Source organism: Notechis scutatus, chromosome 7, assembly GCF_049901735.1.
Source record: "Notechis scutatus isolate UNSWTSFEM ecotype Mainland chromosome 7, rNotScu1.2, whole genome shotgun sequence".
Taxonomy (NCBI): Eukaryota; Metazoa; Chordata; class Lepidosauria; order Squamata; family Elapidae; genus Notechis; species Notechis scutatus.
Genome location: NC_142015.1, coordinates 3,489,169 through 3,498,777, shown reverse-complemented (window position 1 = coordinate 3,498,777; position 9,609 = coordinate 3,489,169). Strand labels below are relative to the sequence as shown.

At 49.1% G+C, this 9,609-nt stretch overlaps 1 protein-coding gene across 1 annotated transcript in view; it reads right to left on the bottom strand.

Moving 5' to 3' along the window:
• Window positions 1-5,024: 5,024 nt before the first annotated feature.
• SEMA4C (semaphorin 4C) overlaps window positions 5,025-9,609 on the bottom strand; it is an 84,602-nt gene continuing 80,017 nt past the window's right edge. Inside the window, exon 15 of the mRNA XM_026687546.2 lies at window positions 5,025-7,941. Coding sequence (XP_026543331.1) covers window positions 7,100-7,941 — 842 coding nt within the window. The 3' untranslated portion in view covers window positions 5,025-7,099. The remainder of the gene's footprint in view (window positions 7,942-9,609) is intronic.

Sequence of the window (9,609 nt, the reverse complement as noted above, 5' to 3'; positions counted from 1 at the left end):
GGCACATGTGCCACAGGTGGCACGCAGAGCCATTTGTGTGGGCACGAGAGCTCCGGGCAAACTTACCTCACTCCGCATGCGCGGGCCTCCCACCTGATTTTGGGGGTCTGCCAGAGGCTTGAGGGAAGTGACCAAACGGGCCTATTTTTCGGCCTGTAAAGCCTGCGGAGGCTTCCTTCAAGCCTCTGGAAGGGCCGAAAAAAGTCCTCAAATGGGCCGAAAATCAGCTGGAAGGTGCAGTGCAGGTAAGGGAGTGGCAAGGGAGGGGGGAATTGCATACGCATGCACGTGGGGCATGGGGGCCCTGCATTCATTGCCTTCTGGGTGCTGGCATGCGAGTGTGCACGCACAAATGTGCACCCAATTTTTGGCACAGGCGCCCAAAAAGGTTAGCCACCACCGCAATATAAAATGTGTGTCTTTGTCTCTATATAGCACCAGAACTGGACACAATTTTTCAAGTGTGGTTTTACCAAGGCAATATAAAGTGGTGCCGTCACTTCCCTTGGTTTTGACCCTCTGTTGATGCAGCCTAGGAGCCTTTTTTGGCAGCTGCAGCACATGGCTGGCTCATCCCAAAGATGCTTTTTCAGGAGGCAACTAGACTTTCTAGTTTTTCCTTCTGAAGATGTTTCGCTTCTCAATCAAGAAGCTTCTTCAGTTCTGACAGGAGAGTGGGGAATGATGGAACGATTTATATTCCTTGAAGACAGCTAGTCATTTGTCTCCTTTTAGAGGGTCGTTGAGGCCACTTGGAAGTTTATCTGTGTCCTCGGGACCACCTGAGTAAACCTCCAAGTGCTCCAACAACCCTCTAAAAGGATGCAAATGGCCAGGAATTTAAATCCTTCCATTCCCCACTATCCTGTCAGAGCTGAAGAAGCTTCTTGGATGAGAGGTGAAATGTCTTCAAAAGAAAAAAAACAAGAAAGTCCAGCTACCTCCTGAAAAAAGCCCCTTTGGGACAACTATGACCTGGATGACTACGGACTTTTAGCTATGCAATTTGGGATGAGCACCCTTGGAATGGTGTGGGAGAAGGAATGGATTTTCAGAGAGAAAAACTGCAGATTACAGGAACCATTTGCACTACTCAGGTGACCCTGAAGACACAGACAGACCTCCAAGTGGCCTCAACACAACCCTCTCAAAGGATGCAAATGACCAGCTGTCTGCAAGGAGTATAAATCCTTTCCTTCCCCACCATCCAGTCAGAGCTGAAGAAGCTTCTTGGATGAGACGTGAAACGTCTTCAAAAGAAAAAAAACCAGAAAGTCCAACTACCTCCTGAAAAAAAAGGCACCTTTGGGTCAGCCATGACCTGGATGACTGAGACTCTCTACAGTCTTATTGCTGGTTCCTGCTAAGCGGTTCATCCACTCTAGGACACCTGAATCCCTGCTAAATTGAGCCAGGTACCCTCTCCAATACATTTCATCATTGCTCCGGCTCAGGTGGGGCCGAAGAGTGAGCCGAATCATCCATCCTATGGATTGTTCTTGGCTGGAAGTCACAAATAAGAAAAAGAGAAAGGCTGGGGGAGGAGGGAAAACTCCCCCTTTCCTTAAAAACCTTCCACTGTGTTTGTTCTTAATAGGTGTGCAGGTATAAATCAGCAGGAACGGGAGTGCATTACAAGAAGAGAAAGCTCAGCCCATTAATCTACCAGCTGCTCTTAAGGATTTCTGCGTCCTCTCCCTCCCTCCTCACCCCAGAGACGGGTGCCAACAGAAGGGCTGGGAGGGGTCCCCTCTTTTGCCCTTTGGAGCGCCGGGAAGACAGAAATCTCCTTTTATAGGCCTGCAGCTCAGTTTCCATGAGCTCACAAATGATGTGGAGGAAGAAAAACATCAAGAGCTTGAACCATGCCATTCACCCAGGATCAGCGGAAAGCAGCTCCCATGGATACTAACAGGCTAATAAAGATTTCCAGAATTAGAACATCGAACAGAGTTGGAAGGGACCTTGGAGGTCTTCTAGTCCAGCCCCTTGGCTCAAGCAGGAGACCTCCCCGCATACCATTTCAGACAGGGGGCTGTCCAGTTTCTTCTTTAAAAAGCCTCCAGTAATGAAGCACCCAACAACTTCAGAAGGCGATCTGGTCTGTCGGGAAATTTCTCCTCAGTTTTAGATTGTTTCTCTCCTTGATCGGTTTCCCTCTCTTGCTTCTTCTCCTGGAGGAGGAGGGTTGGGCTAGATGACCTACAAGGTCCTTTCCCACTCTGATTATGTGTTAGCTGTTATCCTGCCTTCTGGTGATTTGGAAAATAGGTTGACCCCCCCCTCTTCTTTGTGGCAGCCCCTCAGATATTGGAACATTGCTATCAAGTCACCCTTAGTCCTACTTTTCCTTAAACTAAACGTATCCATTTCCTGCAACCAATTCTTCATAGGTTTTAGCCTCCGGCCCTCTAATCATCCTTGTTTTTTTTAATTGGGGAGGGGGCAGAAAAGAAGGAAAGCTTATCCCCTTCCGACAACTTTTATCTTAGGAGGGAAATTTGATGGAAGCAGAATTTATCCATGGGAGGGGGACGATTCCACTTGGGAACAACTTCTTTGTTTGTTCCTTTGTTTGCAATCTTATCCAAATATATCTTTGCCTTTTTCATGCTGTTCAACAATTTTGCCTTCTGTTCTCTCCTGCCTCTCTACGTGAAACCCCAGATATCCTCTCGGTCTTCCTTTTTTTTGCCCTTCCCTAATTGTGGCCTGATCAAGGTTTTCATTTTTCAGCCTTCAAGTTTGAGCTTTTCCGCATTGCAATCTTCAAGCAGCTCGGCTCATCGGGCATAAAATGGCTGCCAGAGAAGGTGGTTGAAAAAATAAATAAATCTCTCTTTCTGAATTTCGGCTCTTCCTTCCTTTTGGCCGAGGAGACTCCTGACATTCTCTCTGGATGGGGATAACCAGTGGTGGGATCCCAATCATTTTGCCACCGATTCTCTGCCCTGATGATTTCTTCCAACAACCAGTTTGCCAAACTGCTTGGAAAGTTAACAAACGGTTCTCCCGAAGTGGTGCATCCTGGCTGAATCCCACCACTGGTGGTAATCACAGCTGGGGGATTGGTGGGAGCAGTGGTAGGATTCAAATTGTTTTACCACTGGTTCAGTGGGCATGGCTTGGTTGGCACGCTTTGCCTAACGCTGATGCGCCGCTTTCCCCACACCAGCTGAGACCTGCAGCGCCAATCAGCTGAGAGGATAAAGAAAAGCACAAGGGCAGGTGGGAGGGACGATCCTGCACTTTTCTCTTCCTTTTCCTCTCAGCTGATCGTCAGCTTTTTTCCTCCTCTCAGCTGATCGTCGGCTTTTTTCCTCCTCTCAGCTGATCGTGGCTTTTTCCTCCTCTCAGCTGATCGTCGCTTTTTTCCTCTCAGCTGATCGTCGGCTTTTTCCTCCTCTCAGCTGATCGTCAGCTTTTTCCTCCTCTCAGCTGATCGTCAGCTTTTTTCCTCCTCTCAGCTGATGTCAGCTTTTTCCTCCTCTCAGCTGATGTCAGCTTTTTTCCTCCTCTCAGCTGATCGTCAGCTTTTTTCCTCCTCTCAGCTGATGTCAGCTTTTTTTCCTCCTCAGCCGATCGTCGGCTTCTTTTTACTACCAGTTCTGCCAAACCGGTCTGAACCGGTAGCATACCACCACTGGGTGGGAGTCTCCTCTTTTCTCATCCTTGCTGGGGAAAGCAAAGGGAGCTATTTCCTATCCACTGAAAAGTCTTTGAGAAGGTGCAGTTTAGACCAAGAGACCCTTGGTGACAGGAGTCTCAAAGACACTTTGTCAAAAGCCAAATAATTATGTGTTTTTCCCTTGAGAAGAAGTTTCGCTTCTCGTCTAAGCTTCTTCAGTTGACTGGATGGGGGGGAGGTAGAAAGACTATATTTCTTTGCAGTCATCTGGTCATTAGTGCTCTCCCTGAGAGTTCCTGTGGCTATACCTGTGCCCTCGGGGTCATCTGAATCAGAGTGTGAATGGCTATAGGAGCTTCTTGGAGATAGGGAATATTGTAAACAGGAGGTAGATGGTGTCATTACACAAGGGCGGACTTCAAAAATTTTAGCAACTAGTTTTCTGCCCAGTTGCTGGGTGGTGTGGCCATGGTGGGTGTGGCCTAGTCGGCCTCCTGCACCATGGCAGGGGGGGGCTGTTTTCATCCTCTCCTGTCTCTGCAAGCTTTCCTCAAGCCTCCAGGAGGGGGAAAGCAGCCTCCCTGGGCTCTGGAGGCCCTCTGGAGGCCGGAAACTTCCAGAACTTCTGGGAGGCCCATTTTTCGCCCTTCCCGGGCTCCGGAGGCCAGAAACTTCCAGAACTCCCGGGAATCCAGTTTTTCGCCCTCCCCGGGCTCTGGAGGGTTTCCTCAAGCCTCCAGGAGGGCAAAAATGGCCTCCCCGGCTCTGGAGGCCAGAAACAGGCTTGTTCCCGGCCTTCTGGGAGGCCCATTTTTCACCCTCCCCCAGCCTCTGCTCTGTACTTACCTGGGACCAAAATGGGCCATGTAGGGACTTCCTGGGAGGGGAGGGATGGGCAGGGGCAGCCAGGGGTGGGATTTGCCAGTTCACCAAACTGGCCATAAAATTAGCTACCCATTAAGCTACCGATTTGCCCAAACAGTGACTGAGAATCTCCATAGACACTCTCCATAAGAGTTCCTTCCCCTCCATTAACTCCGCTTTGACTTTACCCCTTCCGGTCCAATTCAACTGGTGGAGCTGTGGAGCACAGGTAGCCCCCAAAGCAGCATAAATATTCAGCATCTAAGAGCCGTGGTGGCACAGTGGTTAGAATGCAATTATTGCAGGTTAATTCTGCTGACTGTCAGCAGTTTCATTGGCACAGGTTCAAAGTTGACTCAGCCTTCTGTCCTTCCGAGGTTGATAAAATGAGGACCCAGATTGTTGGAGGCAACAGGCTGACTCTGTTAAACTGCTTAGAGAGGCCTGTAGAGTTGTATATAAGTCTAAATGCAATCTTATGGGTGACTGGGAAGGAGGTTAACCACCAGGAACAGAGCAAGACAAGCCTGGGTTTTATTCCTCCCCATTTCGTCTTCTTCTTTTCATTTTATTATTAGTATAAAAATATTTGTACATTTTCGTCAAATAAATACATTTTAATAACAAATAAATTACAATTCAGGGTGGGTCAGCTCAGCTGGGGAAATAAGGGAGTGTGTTCCTTTATGTACATAGTAGTGTTTTCAGGAAGGAGGAAAACGAACATCCGGTGACGGTGGAATGAAAAGCATGCGGGATACGAAAGGGGATGATGGGCCACGCAGACGATTTCAACGCGGGGTTTGAAATGAATGTAGGGAATTGCATGCTCCCTATGGAAAATGGGAGGGCAGAAGAATCCGGTTCTGTTCCTTTCCTGAGAAAGCACAATTCTCTTTCTCACTCTCCCGACGCGGATTGTAATCACACGATACCTTTTAACCCCGATTTCAATGACATTCTGGACATTCGCCCAATACAGGGAACCCTAAATTCACCGAATGGATGCCAGGCTTGCACATCGTCCCAAAACGAACCAAGGTGGCCACCAACCGATTCACAAGTTGGATGACTGACATCTGCAAAGGTCTTTGCTTAACCCAGTGAAGCACCTTGGGTTGAGAAAGTCCTTTTCTCTCCATCTCTCTCTCTCTCTCTTTCTCTCTCTCTCAGCTTCTCTCTCTCTCACACACACAGAGATAGGAACAGAATTTCACATGTGTTATGATACTGAAGGATGCCGAGAATGTAATTTGTGGGATGGAACATGTGATGGTACTTGTTTCCCTTAATCCGTCGGCAGGACACCATTGCGGGCATGACCGAGTGTGCAAATTGCACCCATAAAATTTCTTGTAGTTGCGTGCATCCCTCAGGAAAGGGGGCACTACGAAGGAGACAGGGCAGAGGATACAAAATAGCCCCGATGGCACATTTTGGGAGGGAGGGGGTGTGTGTGTGTGTGTGTATTCTCCTACCTGTACCACTTTTCTGCCAAGGGAATGTGCAAGGCACCAGCAGAGCGTGTGCCATGTGGGACTGACTCCCCCAATGCTTGCCTTCCTTGGAATCGCCCCAGACAACCTCTTCCTTTGCACGTGGTCCAAAGAAGTCCCCAAAAGGGATGGGATCAAAACATCGGGATGCCTTTTATGTTTCGGTGAAGATGCGAGGAGAGTTTAAGGGGGGGCAAAGAGACACCTCTTTAAAACTGCTGAACAATTGCTTGGAAAGTTTTACCTCCTCCCTCCTACTTTAGGGACCTCAGATCTCCAGAAGGACATCAGGACCAAGTGTTCCTCTCACACACACCCCAAAGGTGTCTCACCTGCTGCTGGAAAAGGAAAGCTCTTGGGTGGGTTGAGTGTGCCTCTCTTTTACACACTTCTAAACGTGGCTGTAAGAAAGGAGGCCAAGCTATGGCTAAGAGCGTTCCTCAGCCCCCAACTTATCCCTTTCTCTTTGGTTGAGTTTCCCAACAAACACCTGGTCTCTGGCTCCTTAGGACGCCTGCCTTTCTGAGGTCCCCTTCCCCCCAAAGTGGTCCTACTTTGGGACAGGGGCTGATTTGCCCTCCTCCTGGGTCCCCTACCCTTTTGGGAAGAATCACTACTGCAGAGTCCAACTCTTGCAGTCAAGCCAGGAAGAAGAGAGAAACGTGGCAACCATGGCAAGGAAGCCGAACGCAACCATGCCACGGGGAATGATGCTCCGGCTTGCTTTTCACACAACCGTTTCAACCCCCATCCCCATGCGGCTGGATCAGAAACAGGGCAGTGGGTTCGGTTCAGGGGGTCTCCCTGCCAAAGGCAAGTCTCTAAGAGGCTCAAACTCAACATCCAAGAGGAAAGGAATGAAGACCACCACTCACAAAGTCCCGGAACAGCCCCAAAAGGAAGCACAGTGGAGAACACTGAACAAGGCGGGAGGGTGTGAGGAGAAAGGGGTCTTCTTGGCAGTGTGTATCAAAATCGGGGATGTGAGGAAGCCTCTTACAAAAGTGTCCGGAGTCTTTGTCTTAAAAAGAGTCGTTTTGGCGACGGGCCGCGACCCTGGCCTAGGAGATGAGGTAGTTGAGTAATTGGTCCAACAAGTCCACAGGGCAGCTCATACTGAAGACTCCTCGGGATTCGAGTCGGGCAGAGCTTGTCTCTGCTTCAACTTCCGACGCAGCTCCTCGGCCAAGTCACTGTAGTCCGGCCGCTCCTCGGTGCCCAAATTGAGGCGGATGTAGCCGTTGGAAGATGAGCCGCGGATGTTGCTCAGGTTGATGCGGTTGGGCGAGTGGAGGTGGGGAGACTGCAAGGGTTGGCCAGGAATGCCATTCGTGGTGGGCGAGGGAGTGGTGCCCCCGTTCTGGCAGACGGCGTGACCCGGGACGATCTTGAGGGAGCCGTCTGAGTAGTAGTAGCTGGCGGGGTCCCAGAGCTTCTCGTCAGAGTCTGAGGTGGTGCTGGGAATAAAAGTGGGGCTCTTGGGCTCTTTGGGCATCTCGATGGGGTAGACAAGGGTGCTTTCAATGGCCTTGGAGCCTTTCTCGCGCTCTTCTTTCAGCCTGCGCTTCAGGGAGAAGACCACAAGCAGGAGAACCACACAGATGGCCGAGAGAGCAATCACCACCACCCAAACCAGGCCCAGGTTGTCCAAGGGAGCCCGGGTCTCCAGTGACAGGGCGGGGTCAGCCAACACAGTGACTTGGTAACTCTCAGTCATCAGTTCATTCATCTCTTCTAGCTGGATGCACTTATACAGCCCAGAATGCTTCAGGCGGATGTCCAGGACAATCAGTGCCTGAAGATGAGCATCGTAGACAACCGAAGCTTGGCTTTCTGCCAAATCCCGCCCATTGAAGGTCCACAAGGCCTTAGCGAGGTTGGAGGTGAGCTGGCAAGGTAGCACCAGGTCCATCCCAACCATGGCGGTGATGTTCTTGGAAATGAACTTGGTCCCTGTGGAGGAGTCAAGTATGAGACAAAAGAATGGACTGGGGTTAATTCTATCAACATTAAAAAGATTTCAAACTTCAGCATGCACGAGAAGTCCTGAAAATACGATTGAAAAACTGAAACCAAACAAAGGAAGTCTTTAGCTCAACTAAGGCGCCTTGTTTTTGTTCATGATGGACATGTGACAGCAGGCACACTCAGACTTCCCTGTCCTTTCCTTTTTTTAAAAAAATCCCCTGAGCTGCAATGAAACAAGCCTTCCTTGTACCCAGGATTCGAAACTTTGCAAAGAACTTATAGAAACAGGCGTTCATTATTTAAAAGCAACGACATTGTGTGTTTTTTTAGTTCGCTGGGCTCCAAAATATCTTATGTAAGTACAGCCAAACACCTGCCTTACCTTTGGTGATACCAACTGAGGATGATGAGATCTGAAGTCCAACTCATCTGGAAGAGGGTAACTTGGGAAAAATTGCTGAACGCCTTTAAGGCGGTGGTTCCCAAATGTTCTGGCTTGGCGGCCCAGTAGGGGAGGGGAGGGGATAATTCTGTGTGAGTAGCAGGCACGCACACGAGTGTGAGCAGCTCCATTGGCACAAACAGCGGGCACTCACCACTTGCGTGATCTGGTTCCGAATGAACCAAGGCCCGGCGGTTGGGGACCCATGTTTTAAGGTCTAGAAATTGTTTCATAAAACAAATAATAGAATAGAGTCCAAGGCAAGATCAACAGACCTCAAGAAGGTCTGTAGTTCATACTTCAGTGTAAAATTACAATTTTTTTAAAAATCAAGTGGATCTAATCTGGAGAAATGGTAGGTAGCAGTAAAGCTTCTTTTCCTGAGAATACCAGGTTTGGCTAAGAATCTGTTTGAAAGGAGTAAGATTTAGAAGTTAGAATAGAGCTGGAAGGGACCTTGGAGGTCTTCTAGTCCAGCCCCCTGCTCAAGCAGGAGAACCTATACAATCTCAGACAAGTGACTGCAAAGTGTCTTCTTAAAAACTTCCAGTGATGAAGTTTGAGGGTCTAAGAGCTTGGTCCTTGAAAAGGATTGTTCAGGGACTACACACCTTGGCTGTGACATAACATTATTTTCACTTAAATTTAGACCATTAATGGAATGTCATGTTGATTCATGTCATGCCCCCCCCCAGTCTAAAATCCGAGGAGGAAGACAAAAAGCTGACAGAGAGTGGGAGTGTGGCTCCATTGGCTGTGGAGGAAACTGGGGAAGGGCAAAGTCCGGCTGGGCAGAGCAGGGAGAACAAGGGAGAGGGAGTTCACAAGAAGACCCAGGCCCACCCCCTCTTCATCCTAGGGCATGCAGAGAGCAACGTGGATTGCATGGCTTACAGGGGAGGAAAGGGCCCTGATTCCCTTCATTGGCCACACCTGGGAATGAGAGTTTAAAAGAGATGCAGGCTGAGTGCGGCGTCTACTGGGAACAAAAGTGAGTTTATCTTGTATTGACTTTGGTTATTTGCGTTCCTGGCATCCTCCCAACCTGCCATTTCTTCACTTCTGGAATTCTTGCTCCTGCCCTGCCAGACTAATAACCTCATTTTGGCTTGATTGGACTTATAGTTACAGTTTGTGTTGACCATGTTTTGGACTTAATTCTCTGCAGCCAAAGGCTGTTCCTGGGAGAGTTTTTCTCCAGCCCAGAGGCT